At 41.6% G+C, this 25,323-nt stretch overlaps 3 protein-coding genes across 4 annotated transcripts in view; 2 read left to right on the top strand and 1 right to left on the bottom strand.

The window, feature by feature from the left end:
* Window positions 1-3,044, top strand: part of LOC105832891 (rho GTPase-activating protein gacU) — a 131,792-nt gene extending 128,748 nt beyond the window's left edge. For both annotated transcript variants that reach the window (XM_028191377.2, XM_028191378.2), the window contains one exon: window positions 32-3,044. In XM_028191377.2, coding sequence (XP_028047178.2) covers window positions 32-221 — 190 coding nt within the window. In that variant the 3' untranslated portion in view covers window positions 222-3,044. The remainder of the gene's footprint in view (window positions 1-31) is intronic.
* On the bottom strand, window positions 2,756-7,866 carry LOC105830552. Its single transcript, XM_036291846.1, is given in 13 exon segments — window positions 2,756-3,776; window positions 3,865-4,102; window positions 4,369-4,614; window positions 4,675-4,940; window positions 5,009-5,113; window positions 5,283-5,710; window positions 5,899-6,023; window positions 6,026-6,438; window positions 6,567-6,728; window positions 6,816-6,943; window positions 7,054-7,156; window positions 7,297-7,410; window positions 7,488-7,866. Coding segments are annotated over 13 exon segments (2,505 nt in total). The 5' UTR covers window positions 7,599-7,866; the 3' UTR covers window positions 2,756-3,710.
* Window positions 7,867-9,175: 1,309 nt separating this feature from the next.
* LOC105830551 lies at window positions 9,176-11,747 on the top strand. Its single transcript, XM_012669933.2, has 2 exons — window positions 9,176-9,211; window positions 9,782-11,747. Exons 1-2 carry the CDS (start codon window positions 9,176-9,178, stop codon window positions 11,582-11,584), a joined length of 1,839 nt encoding a protein of 612 aa, XP_012525387.1. The 3' UTR covers window positions 11,585-11,747.
* The last annotated feature ends 13,576 nt before the right edge of the window (window positions 11,748-25,323 follow it).

The raw sequence follows: 25,323 nt of genomic DNA, 5'->3' as shown, positions 1-25,323 counted from the left end.
TCACGTAATTAATTCATTGTTATTTTTTCAGGAGTGCTCGCGGCTTCATGCATATGCGCATCCAGAAGAACGAGGACCTGAATGCTTACATTCTGGGACAGTTCAGCAAGCCATTCGATAACATACCGGAAATGGTCCGTCATTTCAGCGTGAATCGTCTTCCGATACGCGGTGCCGAGCACATGTGTCTCCTACATCCAGTCATAGTTCAGCTTTTGTAGCGCATCTATCGTAGCGCCATTTAAGGCGCTGTATACCTCTTTTGATAATCCGTTTTCTTTTCTCCGCCTCCCCCCCCCCCCGTCGAATGCCGAAGCGCACGATTGCAATGAACGATAAGCTTGACACAACGCGAACGCGTTACTCTCGAACGAGAGAGTCTTCCGAGCATTTATAACGAGAATGTAGTTGAAACTTCCGCGAAATTCTCCGTATCAGTTCGCATTCTGGTTGAATAAACCTTTCCGCACGAAGAGCGCCAGAGGTAATGGACAATAATAGCATTTGACGGGGAATACCGCTTTTCGCCGCAAAATGTTAGGGGGAGTACGAGTACAGTACAAAAGTATAAAACGGACTGAGCGAAGTCGCTCAAAGATACAACAGTACGATCGATCAGACGACAACGTCCGGGTCTGTGCAATTTGTTGCGAGAGGCCAGTGTTAAATTGTATATGAAAAATCTCAGGTCGTTCCAAGTTAGGATACCTGCTCACAATCGTCTTTTTGACAACATTTTACTTTCGCATGCCTGCAATCGAGTCCAGATTTCTATTACACAGAAAATTAGAATCTCAATAGGGACGGTGAATGCTTAGTCCATCCCTTCTTCATTTCATCTCGGACTCGAAAGCGTAAAAATCGGCGTCTTACACGCTTCGTCTTCCTCAAAACATCGCGCAAACCTACCTCATAGGCGAACGCATGCATCACGGCACGATATAGAAGCGAGCGTATCGTAGTGGATACCAGGAATTGTGGCAGCAGGAGTCCAGGGAACGAAATTACCTGAAACAGATACGAAATTATCGTTCGATAAATTGATGACTGTTAATAACTCTCGTGAAGGATAATGAATATTATTATTCGGAATATATCGACGATCCTAGCAGTATACGCGAGAACGTTCTCGAGATTGTTTTCTCCCGATTGTTCCTCGAATCCGCGACGGATTCTATGAGAGAAACTTTTTAAATGCGAACAGAAACGCTGCTTTACAAAACGGTGTAATTTAAGTAAGAGGGAAAGAGGTGTAATGCGCGTATTTAGATTCACACAGAGTAGAAGCAATTCGGCGTGGCGCGCGAGCTAAAAGCCAAAATAAAACTAATCCTAATATCCAGTCGAGAGGCATAAAACGAGAGCTATGGGCTGGATACGCGCAGCGAGCGCGAATAAAATGCCAAACTTTACTTCTAATCGTAATCATTTAGTCAGGGTTTAGTTGTCCGTCATTATTAAGTGATTAATTAGGCTTAGAATAATAAGCAGGCGTACGACAGTCAGTTGGCTCGATACCGTTTACGAGGCGAGGCGAAGGTTTCGTGTAACTTTGTGAAGAAATTGCGAGTCAAAGAAACTAATAAACGAGCGAGCTTTTTACGAAACGACGCCAGCGGTGTAGTCGGAAATGCGAGGAAAAAAAAAATGGAAAGAGATGATAATGATCAAACAGTCTGGACCATCGGTGGCTCGTTATCCGAGTCATCCGTCCGAGAGTTCACGGGGACACTCGCGAGAGATTTTTGCGATAGGCTGCAACTGATACATATTTTTTCATGTGATATTAATTTGTTACAGAGATAGCCTAGTTTCACCTGTGATCTGTTACTTAATTCCCCTTGTCCGCGCGCGTCACGTCAGCGCTCTCGCGCGAGCGTGCACGCGATAACGATAATAAATAATTAAACTTGCTATTATTATTATTATTACGTAGAAACAGCAACGACGCGTCATTCAGACGCGATGATGAGACGTCCGTGGTGTTACAATAATTTGTCGAGATTAGAAATTCGATTCGCAGAGGTTGTGAGCGAATTTTCGTTGGTCGCGCAAGCAAGAGGAAGGTTTTACTTAATATTAAGTAGTGGCATAGGGAACCTACGGCGAGAAGTAGCGAGTGCTAGGCACCGTGTTATAAAAAACTATCACAACCGATAGCTACATTTTGATCGTTTGACTGTTTCGATGTAACGCGAAGAAGCAAGATATTAATTTCTCTAATTAAGCAGATGTTTAAATTTACGATCGCACGAATATTTGAATTATGAGAGTGGCACTCTCTACTTTCGCGCCTAATTAGATCGAATGTAATTCACGCGTCGTACTTTAAGCTGCCAGTATTATTAACTGTAATCGATAATGCATATCCATATATGTTAATGTTTAAGACATTATATTGTCTCTATAGCCCCCCGCGCTCCCAATCATTGAAACTATAATCAATATACATATATATATATATATTTATTTCTCCTATATTATATTTATTAGATTGTGTCGTTAAGTATGATAAAGTTTCCGTGCGCCTTTGATTTAATCGCGAAATCATAAAGCTGTAACCTATAGTAATTTTAGACTTCGTACATCTACGTGCGCTCGCGTAGATTAATAATAACTACTTGTCGAAAGGCAGTACGTAAATTATATGGTAGACACACTAACTTGTAGATACTTCCCGTACCTTGAAATTTGTATGAAGTAGAATTTAGATTACGTAACATATAAATATATATTATTATAAATGAATATACTAGCGCGCATAGTTCTCGTTTGTAGAATACATAAAGTAAGATCGAGCAAAAGTGAGTCCAACAAAATATCTTGAGCGCTGTGTATGCGCCCTTTGCGTAAAAAAAGGAATTCCGGATGGCGATGTGCAATATTCTGACGCGGTCGCAATATTCTCGTACGGCCGTAAACGTGAAGTGCGATCTAATATTTTTGTTTTAGCAAACAGACCACCGATGTTCCAAATTGACTTCAATAGGTAATCTTGTGTACTCTGGAAATTTCTCTTAATAATAAAATAACTAATAACTCCAGTTTGACAGTCACAATTTGGTAAATCGTTTCATTTAAACAATCCAAGAAAATCTTTTTACATGACAATAGAGGATTTTGTGCGTAAAAATTTTACAAGATTGTATAAATGCCTATTATTTCGAAGAATACATAAAAGTATCTATGTCAACTGAATTAGATTAGTTATATACATTTTTTACTAGGTATATTTAATTTAATTTATTCTGTTCTTCTCCCTCCATTGGTTTCGTTTAATTCTTATCCATGTTTTAAATTAAAATGAGTGGCGAGTAGTTGCCATTTTCTTGTGGAAATGTGGCTTGATTTGTTTCTATCATCTGTGCTGAATAAAAAATTGTAATTTGTTTGAATGAAATTGCATAAAAAGTTTTCAAATTTTCAATTATATCTTCAATAATAAAATAAATAAAGCCTATAAAACATACTGAATTTTTCTCAAGTTCCTTCAAGATACTTTTCGTTCTTTAGATTGTTTCCTCAAACTCCGTTTTTCTATAATGTATAACAAAATGAGTACAAAAAATGTACTCTTGATGTATTACACAGATCGGATAACAATAATAATTATAATAATTACATGACATATTTCAACATAATATTTAATTCAATTTAATTACAACTCTAGCAAATGTGGTAAACTCTCTGAATGAAAGGTGTTATATTATTCAATCACTGTTTCCAGCGCTATTTCGTCGGGTTGACAGAGATTTAGGCACTGTCGAAGCAGATTCCTAAGAGAATTATGAGAGCGGAATAGTATACTTTGTGTGAAATGAATATGTGAATTACTTATAATGACTAGATCATGTTGATATTCACCGAGGGTACAATTTCCTCGCTAATTTGACTTTCCCAACAAGCTGGTCTGCAAACGTCCGGTTTACCCGACGTGGGTCGACTACGATACATTTGACCGTCTTTCCCCTTTATCAAACCGTCCGTTAATTGTATCGTCTCAGGCCCCCATTGAGTAAGGAAATATCCCGTCCGCATGACTCTTTGCTGAGGAGTCGTGATTGTGTGACTCCCGCCGCAGTACCGATTGCTCAGATGATCTCTATTACATCAGACTTATCAAGCTTATCAATTAAGATAATAATATTTATTATTAAGCTTAAAAACTCTGGACGTTGTCAAGTCATAATTATAATCTTGAGAAAAAATAATATCGAAAATTTTCAGGAAAAAACATTTTTTACTTTAAATAATACTCTACAAATATTAATATTCTTCAATATCGATTTATAATATATAATTTATACTTCAAGATGTAATATTTTCTCGAAATTCTAGGATTGAATGAAATACTGTAATATCAATTACCTAGGAGTTTTCGCGAGCATCTCTTCCTTCGCTTTTATCTTTTTTATCTCCGCTTGTACGGCTGCTTCAAATTGGATCATATTTCTGCCGTAAGGCAATCTTTTCTGGCATTTTCTAATTTGATCTAACTTGTACGTGAGATAGGGTTTCACGCTGGTAGTGCAAGGTAAAGAATCGGCACGAAATCTAGCGACTTCCTCTGTCTTCATTACAACATCTTTGTCGCATGATATACATTGGACATCTCTAAATAAGAAGAGAGTCAATATCGTGTTAAAGCCTTATTTACGAGCCTCACATGTTTACCTAAGCAGCTTCTTCGTTCCTGCCGCCTCGATCTCTCGTCTCGCTTCAGTCATAATCTTCAATTTTTCTTGAAGCGATTTTAATTTATTATTTACAAAGTCCTTCAATGGCATCATCTCGATTTTGTCCACCTTGGTCGCGATTTCACTCTGCACTTCATCAAGTGCTTGTTGCCAAATCGATTCTTGTTTGGTTAATTTGTCGATTGCCTCTTCGAGACCATGAGCGAGATCATCGCAAACAGCATCAAATTGATCATGTGACACCTACATATGTATTTTTTTACATTTTAATTTGTAATAAGTGAGCCAGCATATTCGATAATCCTATATACCTTTCGGTTCACAGTTTGAGTATCCGCTTTGTCGGCTAAAGCATCTTCGAGATCTTCTTTGCTTGCTTTAACAGTTTTTAGAAATTCTATTTGTTCCAGTAGAGTCTATCAACGCCATTTTTAATCATGATAAATACAATAGTTCAATATATCGTATAACATATATCGTATAAAATATAATGTAGCTGCTCTTACATATTAATCTTAACTTAAATACTATTTAGTGGCAAATGATAACTTTAATTTATTTTATATTATTATTAAAAGCTCGTACATTGATGTGCGTTTCCTGTTTTTCCTTGTCATTGAGCAATGTGGCCATCACTTGTTCAATTTTCTCCATATCCATTTCAATATTTTGCACTTTTGTAACAAGGTTGGTAATGTCGGCTTTGTCTGTCTTCTCAGCTTTTTGTGTACTATCCACTTTTTCTAACAAATGTCCAATTTCTGTCTCCAATACAACTACGCGTTGCGTAACATCGTGCAAAGCTTTGCCGTGCGTTGTTTCTATATTTTTTACAGCTTCCACATATTGGTTCAACTTCGCGATTTCATTCACATCGGTTATTTTTTCTTTATCTTCAATCGGTTCTTCAACAGGTTTGTCTTGTACCGATGGCGCACTGACAATTTCTTGTGGTACTTTAATCGATTTATCAAAAACAGGCCTTTCTTTTACCGTTGGCGCATCGACAACCGCTGGTAATATATTTAAAAATAATGTATAAATATTCTAATTAAAAATATAATTGATGCTGAATCGAATTTGACTTCGAAACAATGTTGAAAAAACTGATATTGATATCAATTGATTCGACGTTGAATTAATCACATGTTTCTGATTGGAAATAGAATAAGGTAAAGGTAAATATAAAAATTTAACATACAGGAAACTCTTTCGTTGAGATCTTGTAATTCCTGTTTTATACGAGCTACATCTGTTTTTAATGCGGTAACATCTTGGCGTATTTCTGCTATGGCAGTCCCATCTAAAGATATTTCTAATGTTTAAAAAAAATTAAATTTGACGTTACACTAATTGTTATGAAACGAAGCTTATTACCCATAAAGGCTGTTGGAACAAGCTTATCAGCTACTTTTGCTTTACGTATTTTATCAGCTGCTGCTGTAGATATTTCCTTCGTCCTTTCTTCTTTTTCACGCGTTGGTATGATCGCATCCTCAATTGCTGCGGGTTCTGTTGTTTCTGAATCTTCCATTTCTGATTTTACTTCTGCTTTTACATCAGTTGGCGCGATTAAATCCTCGGTTAGGATATCGGTAATTGTTTGCAGATGAATGAGCCATTGCTCCATCTTAGAGATTTTATCTTCGAGTTCATCCAATTTCGTCTTAATTAAAGATGTGTCTGTTGATATTGCCACGTCAGCCTCACCTTTGATCATATCTTGTACCGTCGCCGTAAGCTGTAATAATGATTTAATATTTTAATGTCTTAATCTTTTATTTATTTCCTTTTGTTAAAATATATGTTAACGTTGTGGAGCAAAAATATCATTCGTGTAAAAATTTACAAAATTAGCAAGTAGTATACCTTATCGATACCTTGTTCGTTAGTGTCCAATCTCTTATTGATGTTAATAAATTGCCACAAATCCGCTTTAGGGTCTGCGATTCTTTCCTTTAAACCTTCGACTATTTCCGAAGATGTAGACAAATCTTCCAAAGCCTGATACTGCTGTTGCAATTGTTTTACCTGTTAAATAAATTATACGTTATTAGCGAATAAATTATATTATCATTGTACATAATATGAATTCTAAAAATAATTTGTCTTATGCACAGATTGTTCAAGCTCTTTGAACGCTGATACTGAAGGAATACCGCCCACAACCATCGGAACTTTCTGAAAATCTTGTTGCCCCACATCATTTGTCACTTTCAAAATTTCCTCTGCAAATAGTTCAATATCTGAATTCAATTAAATTTATTTAAATTTTTCAGTTAAACCTACTATAATTTATAATTAATTTATAATTAACTAAATATAAAATCAGAATCCTTTATGAATTTGTACTTACCTTTAAATATGTCAACGTCTGTACCATCTTTTTGTAGCAATACTTTGTCGGTAGCATCATATTCGGGAAAAGCAGGACTCGGTTTCAGAGACGTTACTATCCTCTGCAATTGCTCTCACGTAAACACAACGAAAAGAACTATCACTTTTATTTTTTTCAATTATTCACGTTATCGGTAAATATGCTACATAGCGCTCTCTCTTTTAATTTTCCTGTAATTTTATAAATTTGTGTTTTTCTTACTTTAATACGATTCGCATTTTCGCCACGATACTCAACGTTGATAGCCTGCAAATTTACTTGATGCAACAAGACATAGAGGAAATTATGAAGAATATTAAAATTAACCGCGCCAACCTAAATTAAAAGATATTATTAATCGCTTTATTAATAATTCGGATTATGGGTAATGAATAATTTTGCTATTGCTTTACTTCTGGTGCTCCGAGAGCAAGGTCGAGCATTTGAGCGAGAGAAATTCGTAGGCTAACATCGATATTAGCAGCTGTTGATGCTTCTGGCATTTGGTCAGTTTTCGCAGCCATTTTATACACAAGTAATCAATTTTTGGGGGAATTACGTGAGAATCATAATTACATTTAACTTCTTGTTCGTTAAGTACGGTTATTGTAAAAAATGTCGATTGAATTGTCAATTTTGAAAAGTAATTGCTTTTGTTCCTGTATTCATCCCTTATCTAGTAGATTGAGAGAGGTGAAGTTATGTCTGTATCATCACAGTTGGCGCCACAAATATGGTCGACAAGTAGCGTGCTCCTTTGGAAGATATTTGTATTATTATAGGTGTACTTCTTTTTATTCATTAAAAGTTTCAAAGAAGCAACAATTCTATTTATTATTCTTTCATATATTTGTATGTATTTTTATAGATAAATAAATATATAGATAAATAAAATAATAGCTTAAAACTTAATTAAATAGTACAACTCTTTTATTATGTTGCATAAGATGTAAATACAATATACATGTTGTTCAACTGTTAATTAATTTTTATTTATTTTCTTTGTATACATATAATAATTTGCAATTGTGTGCGCGCAACATTATTATTAAAGAAATAATTTTCTGAACAATATATTTTATCTTATAAAAACGTAATAGAATAATAAACAAAATAGTGGGCAATCCAGTGCGTATTTTTCAATCATATCTGTTATTGATCAAATATCATGGAGACGACGGGTTAATGAAACAGTAATTCACCGCGTGTCGTTTCTCCACAAACAGACTCGGTTTATCTAACTGCACGTGGCCGATAGACCAAAACATGAAATAGAATCAAGCTAGGCTACACTACCGCAGAGATTACATCGAATCGTATATATTTTATCGGGTTGCCGGATATGATATTCTCGAGCGTTTCCGTTAGACAGATACGATCAATGTCAGCTCGATCGTGTATTTATACGCCCGCACATCTATCCTGCGACGATGATGAATCCTCCCGTATCGGGAGAGGATAAATTAAAATCGCCGTACTTCCTAATCGGTTTATATACTAACCAGAGGCCATGCAAATAAGTCATTCCACTAGAAAGCCAAAAACTGATCGGATTAAGTAGCTTCAAATAGCCTTTATACCTTCAACTATAAATATTTCTCCGCCCTGAAGAACTTTGCCTGCAGTGCGCGCGCACAAAAGTAATCTTCAAACAGTCAAGCTAAATTCTTTTCTGTCGCATAAGCAAAGAGATATCGAAAAATCTATTTCTAAAGAAAGCTCTATTTCTCCTTCACGTTCCTTCTCTATTGACGTACTTGGCAAAACATAGAAAAGATTCTGTATATTTTAAGTACTGTTCCATACGCGAATGATTCAACATAGTAGTGGTCACGTCACAATATAGCTATACGTTCTCGAATTACCTATGATAAAGCCAGCATTGATGTTTGAGTTATGTTGTTTGATCGCCAGACGAATGTTTAACCATGAGTAATGTCAGCATTCTTGATAGTCGATAACCGGACATCACAGTGTTCGATAGCACGACGGTTACATCCTTGTGATTTACTCATCCGTCAGGTGAGAGACAGCTCCTTTCTGTCTTCTTTCGCGATTTTCCGAGCCACTTTAGTACGGTGACGATCATAGTTCTGAAAGGATGTGTATGCCGAAGGGAAGGTACGCTGTGGTGACGGTGAGTGTGAACTCAATTTTAAGATGTCGTTTTATTATATTCGACGTTATATTAGTCTGTTACCCTTCAAATATTGACGTCTTCGTCGTTTGCCTATTCGTAGTAGATTTAATTTCAAAATTTATCTTCTACTTCTACTATCTAGCATCACAGACTAACTAGGTCGGTCAATTGAAGTGCATAATGTATTCGGCGTAATCGATTCGATTGCGTTTCAGGATTATCTCAACATCAATTGTTTCGGCATAAAACACGTTCTAGACACGTGCGCATTTAAGAATGTATTACCTATTTTTAAATTAATAAAAAAATTATTAAAAAATTACAGATTGTTCTTGCATTTAAAAGTAATAGTAAACTTAATGCCGATTTTCTACCTCTGGATCAAAAATTATTTTAATAAAACTGAAAAATATATTTTGTAGGAGAATATCCTTAAAATGCAATAATTTCGTAGTTCTGAGGGGAAAATGTTGCAATTTAGCTTGAACGGACTTTGTATTGTAAATCGCCGATTCGTTATTCGCCGAGCAAATATCCGCAATGTCTTAATTTGAATCTCCTTTTCAGTTTCTTCTGTTTACTCTGGGTCAGGGCGATCCATTCAGGCATACGCAGCGATACAATCCCGCGATACCGCCACTTTCGTGGCATCTCGTGCCACCCTGGGAGTACATGCTACGTGAGATTATCCTCAAATCGGTCACCTCATCGCCGCTGGATGCCAATGTATTCTACAAGCGCCCGCTGGACGCTTCCTACTACGGCGGACCGGTCACCACGCACTCGAACGACGATGAGAATGTCATTCTGTCACGTGGAAACGTTTATCGTCTGCTAAATGGCCACTGGATGCTATGTCAAGACGGTTGCATCGACTGCGAGCCGTGCGCAATTCAAAGGAATCCCTTATTCGCGTGGATTCTGCGGAGGATCAAGCAACCGCTAAATTCCGACTCGACGCGACATGATCTCCAGCTGACGATAATGCCGCAAACGAGCGATCACTTCCACGCCAGCAATCTCGGGTCGAATTACTACGTTTACGTGACGCCACGGAGAGAACGAAGGCCGATCTTGGCGATTAGAACGAAGCACGACAGAGATCTGGAAAATCCTCCGCTTGGTCCCGAAAACAGTTTTTCCGAACACCATCATCAATCGAAGTATCTCTGGACTCGAGGACTCGAACAAGACTCGAGTGCCAGCCGGGACGGAACACCACAAGAGGATAACCGAGCGACCGTTCAGGAGACCGTGAATATCGAGACGACCGAGAAAGAGAAATCGGCCGAGTGGAAGCAAGGACTCGGGAATATGAGACCTCGACATCGACCCCGGTCGGGACCCGCGGAAAAACCCGCGGAAGAAGCGAATCAATTGGCACCGAGCTTGATCCTGGGAACCGATCAAAAAGGTCAGAAGCATTTGGTTCACGTGGTGCCGGCGGATTATCCGACGACCACTGCGTTTCCCACGATTTCTCTCCTTCCGGATCACCGGACATCGCCGCAGTTCGCGGAGGGTCAAGCGACACATTCAAACAATACGATCCCCAAACGTGAGAGGCAAACTTCTCAACACATATTTCGAAGAATTTTTGACTCCTTGAACACGCACAGGCGAACGATCGAAAATTTCCTCGAGACGCCGATGGACAACATGGATGAGCATCGATTATCTCCTTCAATCGACAATATGGAAGCCGCTGAATTTTCTTGGAATAATCGCGACGTAAATCGTAAAATTGCTAATTTGGATTCGCTGCATCTTAATGATGCGCTACTGTCGCCTTTTACGGGAAATAAAGATAGAATAGAGAATTATCAGCAAGATAGAAACAGATATGGTTACGAACGTACGAAGCAGGACAATGATTATTACACGACATATCGAAATATAAATCAAGCTGAAATGTCGCGTAACCAGTCGCAAACGAGTTTTAATTGGGACATGGACAGACAACGGCGAAGAGTATATATCAAGCCGTATTTTATTAATAGCAGAGATACTTCAAAAATAAATTCATCACTATCGTTACAGAGTACAGATAATTATTCGGTTAATGCTATTCATAAATCTTTTGTTATAAATCCCGCGAAACAAATTGATCTTAATCACTCATTTATTGATAGAGCAAATAACAATTCCATGAAATCGAGTACAATAGCAACAAAACACGAGAGCGGACAATTGTTCGGTTCAGAAAGGCAGGGAAGTGGCGATGTTAATCGAGAATTCGAGGCTTCGCACCATGCTTTCAAGGTAATTGTTACTACTGAGTCGCCGGTAATTCGAAGCGAGCACGAAACTTTAAATCGCACTACAGTATTACAAATAACTACTTCGAAGACATTCGCAAATAGTTCGTAATCAGTAGTCAGAAAGAAAGACTAATGGCTATAGAAATGGAAGTTATATACACACACACATATATATAACTGTAATTATCTTAATTATACGTTTATGTAACAGTAGAGTAGTTTGCACGCTTTACTGATAATATACGACATTAAAATATATCACATTTATATCCTCTCATAAATAAAAATGTGCGTCGAGATTATTATTATTTGAAAGCTTTTTATTTCAAGGTAGTTAAATTTTCTCATCAAATATCAGCTAGAAGCATATTTAAATATGCAGTCATATCAACGGAGACGAGTAGAATATATTTTAAAAGAAATTTTTAATGAGAGACACAGCATTTGTTAAAGCAAAGTTTCGCGAAGTTATGATTTTGCGTTAAAAATGGTCACATAATATATACCAGACTTAGTCGGCAGTGAATGTTATTCCAATTTAGAAGCACACATGTGTCTCCATCGTGTAAATGTAGATGTGACTGTGAAACCCGCGAGAATACCGAAGGATGCGTAACGAGATAGAAGGCGGGCGACTCGGTTTGAGAAACAGGGATAGGCGCTTATATTTAATTAAAGAGGATACGGGCTCGAAGGGCGGAGGAGGACGGATGAAGAAGGTATTGCCGGGTTGCGAGGAGAGAAGCGGGCGAAGACGCCAGAGCGAGCCTGTGTTTCTTGTCTAATTATCTACCCTCCCGTCCTGGCCGACCTGCCACGTTCACTTTCTACGTCTAGTAGTTGCTTCCATCAACCCGTTTTCACCCCTTATCTCTCTCTCCCCCTTCCGCCCCCTCTCTGTCTTCCTTTCTTTATCTCTTTCTACAGTTGTTTTTCTTCTAGACTGCATGTTCTTCTTTGCGTCTATTTGCTCTCTTCTCTCCATTAGCATTTCAGTAGAGACCAAGAAAGATAGACAGTCTTGTCCAACTTTTCACTCCATGCGTTCTTAATTTTAATTTATCTGTTCGTTTATATTGCTAAATTGCAAATCGCCGCGAGGATCGATCGAACAGGCTTTCGGAAGTTTTTAATTAGATCGCTGTCTCTTCCTTCCTTGATGATCAATCGCGCTGATGTAATCAGAAATAAGATTCGTCGCCCCGAGCACGGTATCTGTATAGGCAATGTCGAAACCTCGTCGTTTTTTAGAGACTCTTTCTAATCAACTTTCTACGCTGTCTTTCTCCGAAGTCTCTTGCTTATCTTTCAGTGATCCCTCACCTGATTTTGGGCCGAACCCTTCGTTCTCTCTTTCCCGCTTGCTGCAATCGAATGGTGCAAAACGATCGACTCGATCCCTGGCAGATTGGTTTTAACGAGTTTCCTTTCAACGCGGTTTATCGAGGAATTGCGGGCGCTTTCGATGAGTCCCCGGCCGAATACGCCAGGGAAATTTCCACGGAAGATCTTAATTAAAGACGCCCGCCGAAAAATGAGAGCTCCCCCCCGGATTGGGGGAGAACGGTGTTATTGCCGCACCGACGCGGCGGATCCGATTATCGCGCGGTCTGATCTATTAACTGTGTGTACGTAACTTAAAGGGATTCGCGAAAGTTGAGCTACGTCGCGCGCTGCCACTATAACTCGGGTAAATACCGATCAAATTTTAGTTAGAATAGAGCCTCTCTCACCGACGAAACATATATTTGGATATTTCAGATTGAAGGAATGGTGCTCAGACATTTCACGAATTATTTGTCTCGATTGAATTGAATATAACATAATCTTCATAATTGAAAAAAATATCTGTTTCTTGCAATATTTATATACAATCAGAAAATTCTGTTTGTGGCTGTTTATGAAAGAATCAAGAGTTGATAAAAATTATTATATAAAATTATCAAGCAAAAGATGTGATAAATCTGACATAAAGAAAAACGCCGAATTAATAGTGTCCTTTCCAACCTTGCCTAAATTCAACCTATTTTATATCGGTAAGCTCCCTCGCACATATACTCGCACGCAACTTGGAGATAAGCGTACAGCTCTAACGCTGTAAGTCTATCGAGCTTTCAGACGGCAAAAAGTAGAGGAAGCGGAGACGAGATTGGGAGTAGGAGAGAAAAGAAGCCCGGCTTTTAACAGTAAGACGATGGAGACCGGGACCCGTCTGATAGGAGATTGACGCTCTGAGCGCGCGCGAGATCTATACGCGGGGGAGGGGGAGGGGGAGAAAAGGGAAACAGGGCTTACTAAACGCGTGGCGAAAAGGGCGTTTTCCCTACCGTTTTCAGATATTTAAATCCGCGCGAACGACTTTGGGGTTCTGCGCTCGCACGGATCACTCCCTTTTCTCCTTCACCCACGATACGAAATCGCGAGAGGCGAGAGGCTCCAAGCGTGGCGGATTCAGGCTCTTGTCTGGTTGGCTTAAATGAGAACGGAAGAAACGCGGCGCAAATGGTAGGAAGAAAATATAAGGCGGTAGGAGAGGTATAGGAAGAGTGCAGAGTGAGTTGTTCGAGCGTGACGTGTATTCTTGTCAGGGTGAGGCCGAAAGACGTAGTACACAGCAAGACTTTACAGGCCGTTCGCCAGAGAGGAAAAAGAAGACGACGCGAAGAGAGATCGTGGAAGGAACGCGCGAAGGAGAAATTGTGGAGAAAGAGAGGATCCCCGGTATGTACTTCTTAATGGTGTGGGTGTGTCGGTGCGGATGGAGGAGTAAGTTTTAAAAACATCCCGACCGACGCGCCTCTGTGGTGCTGGTTTTATCGCTGCCTCCTGCCTCCAGGAGGACCCCTCTTTCTTTCTCTCTCTCTTCCTTCTTCCTCCTTCGCCCCTCCGTAAACCCCCATCCGGGCAAAGCTTCGCTCGCCGTGGCACCGGAGTACTTGCCTACGTACTGTCAGCTGTAAATCCACCGAAAAGCATCTGCGGGTATCAAGAAACAAGTCCGGGGCCGCAAACGCGCGGGACGGGTGAGCTTTTAAAACCTGCATGAGCGTAGTGCGCAATTTCGTAACGATCTGTGCACGCAGGTGCTTCGGGTAGAACAACGAGAAAAAGTTACCGGCTAAATGCGCCTTGCGATAGTGAGTGCGTTAGAGAGTGCTTAGAGTTTTTTTTTTTATCGAGCGCGTTTATCATTAAAGCACAACACAGAGAGAACATCAGGGGGGTGTGAATATTCATAAGAATGTAGCATAGCGAACATAAAACTGTAACAGGGCGAAGAGATTAATACTAAAAATTCAGACTGTCCTTAATGACATCATAATTGAAAGTTTTAATTAAGATGTTTTTTTTTTAATTTCTACAAAACGATATTGTATTTGCGCGTGTTACAATATTAGTCATCCTCACGACAACTTATTTCGTTGTGCCGCGATAATGATTATTCGCCGACTGCCCCGTCTCGATGAGCGTCTGTCTACTCGAGCATACTCGCGAGTGTAGGGCACGTAATAAATTACGTGCAACAAACTGAAACTACGAGGCGGCCAAAGAAGGTGACTAAGAGACGTTTTTAGCGTAAGTTCGGCGCAGAACTCCTTCTCTTTCCTCTGCTTCGCGTTTCTGGCCCGTCTACTTCGACGTTCTACCGCATTCACGTCATTCTGACGGCCTTTTTGCTCGAGATACTTTCCCTTTGACCGACAGGAGTAGATTGGATATTTTTCCTTGTGGCGTACCTGGTTTTTCCCTCCTGCAAGGCGGACCAGCGAGACGCGTATCGCAACTCTCCGACTCGATCGCGACTTGCCTAACGCAATGTGCGTGCGTTCGTACACGCAGACGAACGGATCGGCGACTGGCGATAGTGTCGATGATGTTGAACATTTGCGACATCGAAAGTCGGGTAGTCGGAGTGCGGGGCGCGAGAAACAAGTCCTCGCATCAACATCCTATTTCGTTTCCCATTACGTAAACGTCTGAAGCACGCGATTTATTTGTTTTATTTTCGTACGGAATGTTCTTTGGCAGGACCTCAAAGGCAAGTCGGGCCGGGTCCGCCGTCTCGCTCGTCGTCCTTTCCAGCTCTCTCTCTCTCTCTTTCTCCCTTCCACGGTGGTTACCCTTGCCGCTCTTGCAGCCCTTGTAGACCGACGACTCCTCACATATGATTACCATTGACGTAAAGCGAGCTAATATCCGAATTTTTGCGATTCCTTTTACGGGATATTGAAAGCCATTTTCCTCCTTCCTTTTGCCCTGTCTTCTTCCATTCCGGAACTCTGACTTCCTGGCTCTATTGAAATACACCGTCTTATCTCTTTATAGATTCATCGCAAAAAATCGAACCAAAATGGCTATACATAGATCATGAAGATATAAAAAAGCGGAATTACTTGGATTCCCGGATTTGTCCTAATTTCCCATATTGAACAGATAAAGATTTCACAATATTATATTGTCCGATTAAATCACAAGAATTATATTACCGTAACGCGCGCGTATCCACAAATAGTAATTGTACAATCAGTACAGCGTGCACTCTCTGCGAGTTATAATGGTTGATACTGATGCATATAAATGCGATAATTTCTGCGATTTACACGATTCCGTGAGTAACTGTGCGAGAGTACGAAATCGCTATTCCAATATTAAATCGACACGATAATAACTGTGGCGAGTCGAGGCGATTAATATTAATAAATGCATACATTTAAACAAGTGTAACATCATTTGCGTAATAAAATCTATGATATTAGGCAGAAGTACGCGCTTTGAAGCACAATCGATTGATCAATTTAAAAGAAAAAGGAAAGAAAAATAGCGGATTGATAAAGCGTACAAGTCGAGCAATTATATTTCCAATCCATTAAAATTGCAAATTGAACTGTGCAAAGCATATAAAGCATAAAAGACACTGTAGGTGAAACGTAGTAATAAAACTGGGGTAATGAGAGAATCCTTTGAGTACTACGGCTTGTGTAACGAAAGAATTTCTACGGCTTTAAAGAACGTACTTTCGCTGTTGATAAAATTGCACAAGGAACGGGGGAGAGTGATTGTATTGTTGAGGATACTTATGACACAGAGACCACGTAGTCGGAATCGGGACAATCGTCAGATTCCAGCAATGAAATTTCGCTTGTACGTATTCGTATACTCGGGAGTTTCTCGGGAACGCCCGTTCGGTGGCGAAGTTACAAGGCAAAAGTTTCCCCCGCGATTACTCAACATCGTCGTAAAGAAACAATCGGCACTTCTGCCCTTGCGCCTTCTCGCTCATGGGGAGAGGAGAACGCAATCTGTGCAGTTGCTCTCGCCCCGCGGCGAAACAAAGCTATTTTTCCGCGGCGGCCACGATGAGGTCACGCGCCTCCGCTGCATAAAAAGAAATGTCATTAGTGTTTGCTTTTGTGGTTTGACCCGCGCGCGCAATAGACGGGAAAAGTAGGTTAATAGAATCCTAATACGAGAGAGAGAGAGAGAGAGAGAGCGAGCGTTTTCTTCTCCTCGGACAGTCGAGCGAGAATGTAGCTTCTCTACCTCCGTTTCACCGCTGGAAAAAAGATGCAATTGGTTTTTATATACGCGGACGTATAATCGCATCAAAGTTTCCGTCGCGTGCTTTGATCTCGTGGAAAATCTACCATAAGAAACGGAACAAAAATGAAAGGGCGGACCAGTTCATTCATGCTGTGCGCGCGCGATCGTTTTTCCTTCTCGGAATCGCGTTTTCCTGCTAAGATATCACCGTCTGTGTGAAATGATCGTCTGACATTATTGCATTGAATCAATGGATTATACTTGGGTTTGTTTCACGTTTCTCGTGAAAACTTTTGCTTTAATTAAAAAACAGTAATTACAGCCCCGTTTTTCAGAACAATACTTTTTCTGAACAGATTACTACAATTGTTATTTCGTTGTACCAAGTGATACTCGGTCGAATATCAAAGATTCAAGCGCGTTTAATTCTTTGAACAGTACAACGCGCTGAGTATATTTTTGAAATATGTAATCGGATTTAAGAACAAGTGTTATAGCTAAAATTATTTTTCATATTAAAGCTCAAAGTACCGAGTAGTTGCGTACAGCTAAATGTAAAAGCTTTTACTAAAATATGTGTGTTTTGCTAATTAACATATTATTTATATTTAAATGTAAATTTTTCATAAATTAGAACATTGAAAAAAATATGAATGCTTATATGTATATGAGAGAAAAACATTTTTTGTGAGTAAGTGTATATTTTACCCGTAATTATCATCTGCTATGTTTAAGTAAATATTAGTGCGTATAAAATAATTTCTGTACAAATTTATAAAATTTTTTTTAATTAAGGAAATGATATTAAATTTTGATTATTTAATAAAATTCTTTTGTACGCTCGTAGGATACGTAACGATCATCTTAGGTCAAGCGTATACAGTGAACATCTTATATGTATAATAAAACCATAATACCATAAAAATGTCTTACACATATATGCATCCATGGCATTAAAAGGTTGGTCAATAACTAACGATTATTCGATTGGTAAAACTAGTTTTATGCACAAAAAGGAAGACGATCACATAGTGCTGGGATTAGAATAAGAAAGCGCGGAAAAAGATAAAACTTGCTAAGAAAGAGGCGAAGAGAACGGGAAGGAGGATCCTATGGAAACTTAACGACTGCAAAGTCAGACACCAGAGCTGCGTTATTTCCAGGCCGACGCTGCCTTTTGATCTTCCAAAGTCTAGACTTCCTTCACTCTTCCATCCTACGCTCGGCAGTCGTGCTCACTAGGAAGTAAACGCTTCGGGACCGACTTATCGAAACTTTACGGAACTACGCCGATATCCGATTCCCCTCTACTATCGCTTTCTCACCTTTTCTCTCTCTCTCTCTCTCTCTCTCTCTCTTTCTTTCTCGGCTTTCTTTCTCTCCCCAATCTGCTTTCCGCCACGACAACGAACCCTCGTCACTATCTATTCTACAAAGACTTTTTTCCTTCTCGGACCTCGCCGATAAATCGTATCCCGGTAGCCGTATTTTCCCGAAGCGTTCTTCTTCTTTATCACTCTCATCTTCTACATTGTCTACGGTTTGTACTTTAATGACTTATTCTTTTATTTCTGAAGCGTGTATCTTTAGTATCGTACTTCTGAATTCACGTTGTATAACGGCATTAATAGATATTTACGACAAAATGGTTTTTTCTTGTTCTGATAAATCGAAAAGAAGGTATTTTCGATGACGACACGAGTCGCTCATCGTGTTACAAATAAAAAACATTACCCTCAATCTTTTAAATGACATTTGTTGTATATTTATCGTCCATTTAGTACCGGGGACATACTAGGTTCTCCAAATCTCATCCATATTCCTCGCGACAGACCTCGCAATTCCATCAACTACGATCGACTCGCAGTCCGACCACTGTATACAAAGTGTTCCATTGAACGAGACTAATAAAACCGGGTCTCGAAATGGAACAGGGCTGTTGAAAGAAGCCGAATCAGGTCGCGCGGGACCCGCAAGCGATCTAAATTGAAATCGGCGCTCCGCGATCGCGAACTTGGATCGCAGCCCTCGCTCGCCCTTCAGAAGCGGCGCGGCGCGGTGTGTCGGTAGTCAAGCCATCCCTTTTCCTCTTTCTACCTTCGTCTTTCCTTTTCCTCTTAGTCATCGACTGCCACCACTGCCGTCGTCGGCGTCGTCGTCGGCGGCGTCGTCGTCGAGTAACCTTCTGCTCGCCATACAACCCGCCTCACTACTTACGTTCGGTTCCGGTGAATTAAGCCGGGGGAAGTCAATTGGAAAAGTTTTTATTGGCTCGCGTTTAGGAATTTCACGATGCCAGCCCGTATCGTACGATTTGTAGACGACGCCACAGCTATGCGGCTATTTCGGCGCGGATGAAATCGTGCGAGACAGGCGAGCTGACGCTTTCCCGAATCTTTCTCGTTCGATTTCATCGGTGGCGCGTGGGTGTCATACCTCCCCTCCCCCCCCGCCTCCTCCGTGATTCTCTTCGTTCTCCCTATACTTGCGATTAGCATTTTGCTTGACTGGGGGACGCCCATTCTCCGTTGCTGAACCTTTCCCAACTTACGCGGGTCCTCGCTCGCGTTCATTCGCTCGATTGGCTATCAATTTCGCCGTACATCAAACATCCGCGAAGTAATATTGAATCGCGAAGTTCCCGGAAACTGTTAGACTTTTATCTTTTATAGACGTGAAAGCCAGACCGAATCAGTGATATTGCTAGATAGATATAGATGTTCCAAATAACAATAAAATGTCTAAAAAACAGATATATCTAAAAAATATTTGGAATATAAAACATTTGATCGGAATTAGACCATTTCCTCGGCTTTAAGCCATTTTAGTTTCCGCAGCAGCGGTTCAATCCAAATTCATCGAGATTCTGACAGTTTCGTCAATCACTTGACTGCTATAAAAACTGCAGTTTTATCTCGATATAATCCATTGTACAAAACGTTGGCGTTTTGTATAGTTCACACGTTCGACATCAAAATTAGTATGTAACGAATCGCGCGTGCAAATAACGACCTCGTCTATATACGAAACTCGTTACGTGCGGAAAACAAATACAGCACGGTCCGCCACGCCGGATACCTCAGAAAAATGGCCAGAAAATGGTCCGCTGTTCGCACCCCGGTATTTTCCCCGGGCGTATAAAAATATGCGCTCGTCCCTCCGCCGACTTCTCCCCGCCCCTGTTTATTTTAACACCGCGTGCATTTATTCTCACCGAGGAATTTTGAATTTCAGTTTTCGCATCGGTCGATCGGAGAGGACAAGAGTACACTGTCAAATGTATTTTTGATTTTTACAAAAAAGCAAGTGAGTGAGTCAATACACAAAAGAGAGAGAGAGAGGGGGCTATTTTTTCATTCGAAATCAATGAAACATCCTTTTGAAAACATCCTTCCAGTAAAAAGGATCCGATCTGAAAGACAGAGCAAAAAAGGAAATAAAAGATACACGGACGGCGGGAATCATCCTTTCCAATTCCATTAATGTCCGCGCATGTTTTGTGTATCGGTAGACGACTGTGCGCGGTTAAATTTGGCACGGTCCACGGCATTATTAAATTATTCTGCCGTTCACAATTATACGGCGTAGTTGCTGTTACCCTATCGGACGCGAAAAATCGATTACCCGCGCGCCCGTCGCTGCCGTTTCGTCGCCAATCGCGCGAATCGCCCGCTTGTGCCTCGGACGTGCGAGCGGACAGATCGCCCCGTTGTTGCCGCTGTGTCGCCGTCGCCGCTCGTCGATTCTCTGCGAAAATAAATTTTGCAAAACGCCCGCGCGCGGCCGTTTAAACGCCGGGAATTTTGGGAATACTTTACGGCCCGCGTGCGATCCGATATTTGTGAAATACGAGCGGTACGGGACTCGAGCACGGGGGCTGCTAGGGGGATTAAAAAATGCGCAGGAGAATGATCGTGATGGTCGACTGAGCTTGACGTGTCGTCGCAACGCGGGTGAATTCAACGGCGGGATACAATGCCCCGCGAGAGATCTAAAAGTACGCGAGCGCGCGCGCGCGGTAAAGGGACGTGGAATAAATTCCCGATGATTTTCGAAATTTTTCCGACGGGAATAATCGGCCAAAGGTAACAATCAGAGCTAATTGCGAGAGCGCGACGCGCCGCGCCGCGCCGAACGGTTTATATCAATATGCATTTATCGCACGAACGACGGCACTGATTTATGCACAGAGGCAAACGCGGGACTCAAAAAAGGACGGGCCGCGCGCGAACGTTCGTAAAATTGATCGGCGAGAAGCGCGCGTATATACGGGAGGCCGGCATACGGGAGGCTGATTGTAAATTGTAAGCAATTTCGTAATTGCGTGGACAAAGCAATTAAGCCATTTGACCGACCGTGTACGAGGCGAGGCGCTCCGTGACAAATACATCGGCTGACGTTATAACCGCGCAAACAGAGAGCGATAATGCAATTTGGATAATACACGACGGCCGCCGCCGCCGCCCGTGCCGGGCGCGCGTGCACCAGGTGTAACGGGATGAGCGCAAACACACGCGCGCGCGCGCCCGCGCCCGTGGACCGCGCGCCAACAAAGTTGGATCACTTGATGAAAATCGACGGCTGCAAAAGGCCAAATGTTATTCCACCGACGTGCGCGCACGCCGCTTCTCCTTCCCTTCGCAAAACATAAAACTGAAAATCCACCGCGACGTGACTGCAACGTTTTTCGCGTTGTGCGCCGCGAGTATGCAAGTATTTTTATTGCTACGTGAACGTATTGTACACGACCGGTTTGTAGGCGGCGAGCGCATTTACGTGCATGTATACGTTGTTGTATTGCACGAATTTATTATGCCCCGCTCGAGATACGGGAGCGGGGGCGACCGCCGACGAGCATCGACGTGCATAACGTTTCCCTGGGGAGGGGAGGGGACTTTTTTTTAAATAAATCATTTAAGAATGTTACCATCCAGAACACCCGCGCGAAAAATCTCCATACCGCTCTTAGTCGCGCGCGGCCGACTAATTTTATTCGCCGATCGCGAAATTTCGCCCCCCAAACCACCATCATTCGCCTTAGGCATTCCCGCCGTTATGGAACGCGCCATTATCCCGGGACTTCGAAGCTCGTCATTCTCGTTTCTACTAAATTCCATCGTCGAACCGGCGAACCTGAGGCTAGAGGCGAAAAGGCGAGAAGGGACAGAGGAATTATAATATAACGCGAGACTTGACTGTTTCTTAATTTCACCGAATGCTGGCGTTTCTCGTTCTCGTACGTAATAGGAGAGCGAACGAGGACCGGCGGAATTCCACGGCGTTGTCGGAATTTTTTCGTCGAATCCGGACAATCCCGGCACGGCCGCCATAAACCCCCGCGAAATGACCCATAAAATTGAACATTTCCCCAATATAAGTACGAGCGCATTCAGGTGCGGTCGCATCCAGCCGGATGCACGCGCGCTTTCACCGCGCGTCCAACGTAGAGATGGCGAAACGGACAACGATAGGAAGATGACGGTGATATGCGGGACTCCCGGCAAGTGGAAAAGCGCGGTAAGGATGGCGAGGGGCGACCGACGACGCGCATATACGATCCCGGGGAACAATTTTAACGCAAATGAGAAATCCTCTCTGTCGCCGTACGATAAACAATCCAGATAAAGGATTTATAGCCGCGTGGGAAACAGCTGCCATAAAAGTCTCGGGCTGTTTCCAATCTGTCAACTCTCGGTGCCACGAAGTCGGGGGGGGCGGGGGCGGTCGTCTCTCGCCACCCTTCTCCCTTCGATATCGCAGAGGCTTGCCGTTTTCGCCTATCGTAGATATCGACGGCGATGGACTGCTATCTGCGTACACGTATGTTACATTTACTCGCCCTGTTCGCTAGCAATCACGGTATTGGATGTTTTCCGCGCCGGGACACGCTGTTGCCCGAAAAAAGGGGAAAAAAGAAAAAAAGAAAAAAAAAACGTTGCGCCTCGGTCACGTATGCTGCTATCTCTTCTTTAAGAGTATCAAATTTTTCGATTTACGTAACTGCAACGTGAATTGAGAATAATATTTTGTTATTTTACAGAACAATAAAAAACTAATATATAGGAGGATGTTTCGTGAAATATTTCATCAAGATTGTAAAAGTTATTAAAATTTAAAAACCATAGGCTTCCTAGATATATTTTTTTATTAATCAACGACAAAAAATTTGATTGATATCTTCGATTTACTACGCACATAAAGCAATGTATTGCGTTATTCATTCATTTGTCTTGTCAATTCATTTTATCTTGTTATAATTTCAAATTGTAATAGTGATTTCAAGAGATTATTGTAAACGCTCCGCCCTAGATATTAGGGATGACATCTCACGCTTTCGAGGAGGAGGAGGATGTCACACGCGTACGGGCGGAACCCGGATAAGATTCGGAACTCTGTCGAATTCCCACGGGACGAATTAAGGCATGCGGTCTTCTCGCGCGTATTAACGGCGGAACTATGGTGTGCGCGTTAATGGACGTTTAAATTATGCATTCGCGTCTCACGCTCACTCTCCCGGCCCGCGTCAGCCGTCTAATTAGTTATTTATACATTCCAAGCGGGCGTGAGTTAGTGTCAATGATTAAGAAGGCACCGGGCGAAAAGCGGAAGTTTCGCGCCGAGTATTTAACTTTGGGCGAGAGTGAATTGTGCCGGGGACGTGGCGAGGGGGAGGGGGAGGGTACGGCGAACGAGGAAGAAAATCAGGAGTGCGCAAGCAGCGGAAGAAGCAAAGTCCCGTCGCGATGTTGTACACGGGTATTCAGCGGGGGATAGTTTCTCGCGTTTATGCGAATTTAAAGGATCCTCCCGTAAGACTGGCCTCCCGCGAGAACCAAAGTAAAGACAGTCTGGAAATTTCAACTCTATCTCCCGTCACCGACTTGAGACTTTAATAATGTCGGTTTAATTGTATCTCGCTGACAGATTGTTGGATAATTAGTCGTTACTTGTCGTTTGGCGACGAGAGAGAGAGAGAGAGAAAGAAAGAGAAACAGAAGAGAGGTTAAAATGTGATTATCGCGTTTTCGTGACCCCGAGGAGGCTAAAGACTCGCTTCGATTTTGATTGTTCGTAGCTGAGATGCGATGCACGAGACATTATACCTCTCCGAGTCGGCACAATAATTGCGCAAAAAAATCGAAGATATATACACAGAAAACACTTAATGCATCGATGTCCATCTAGAGAAGTGAAATTGAAATTGCGCGAATACAAGTACCGCATCCAGCATGATGTATAGCTTCCCACATTATATGAAAGTTCGACGAACTAAAATTACACATTATGACGTATTGTTCCCTCTCGATGTAAACGGCGACATCGCGGCGAGATTGATAGGAGCAACCATAGAATACGATAGCAAGCTAAGGTTAAAGTTCATAATTCTACAAAATGATTTCCATTTTGTCTTCGTTCACAGGATATTTATCCTTCGTGTCAAAAACGGACGAGCATTTTGCAAGCAACGATCTGTCTCGCAATTCAACGAAAAATAATGTATATGCGCAACAGGTTTTTACATAACAATAAAGAATTATAAATATTCCAGTATTTTTAGATTATGAGGCCGTTAATGTCAAATTTTTTTTTTCCATAGCACATATTTTTTAAGCCGCGATTCTCTCAGCGTGGATCTCCATGCACGTTGATGAATCTTTCACCCGCAACGTATGCGCGTGAAGAGTCTCATCTATCGCAGTGGTTTCATTTCGCCGTCACGGGAAGAGAAAAAATATGAGAAGAAAATAGGTGCACGCATCACGTGTGTAACCGCAATTTCGCCATTATGAATCGCGGGCAGAAGTCAGCCTCATCATTAAAAAACGGGAGGAGCGGAAGGGGAATCGCAAAGAAAAATAGAAAAGCGCGATACCCTTTTGGGCACCTGTTTGGCATGCCTCTCGCGCCCTCATCTACCCTCCCGCGTCTTATTTTTTCCTATCCCCATTTCTCTTCCTCAACTACCTCTCATCCCGCCGTCGGTCCTTTCCCTCTGCCTCGCTGTACCCCTCGTCTAGCGCTCGATCTCGTTTTTCTCGTCGGATTCCGCAAAGTGCGGTGTTCCGTCCTCTGTAGCGGTCCTTCCGCCCTTCCGCATCCGGTCCGAGGGGCTGAAACCGGCAAAATTAAGAAACCACGTCACGAAGCGGCACCCATTACCGCGAGGTAAACATACGACTCGCGTACACGTGCGGAATATCACGCAGGCGATTTAAAAAAAAAAGTAGCAGTCACCGGTTGCCTCATGAAGGGGAAACGGCTTTAATCCTCTGATCGGATTCCCTCGTTAATCGCGTCTCTTTTTCC

Source organism: Monomorium pharaonis, chromosome 1 (assembly GCF_013373865.1).
Source record: "Monomorium pharaonis isolate MP-MQ-018 chromosome 1, ASM1337386v2, whole genome shotgun sequence".
Taxonomy (NCBI): Eukaryota; Metazoa; Arthropoda; class Insecta; order Hymenoptera; family Formicidae; genus Monomorium; species Monomorium pharaonis.
The sequence above is the reverse complement of the archived record's forward strand: the minus strand, read 5'-3'. Positions and strand labels throughout refer to the sequence as shown.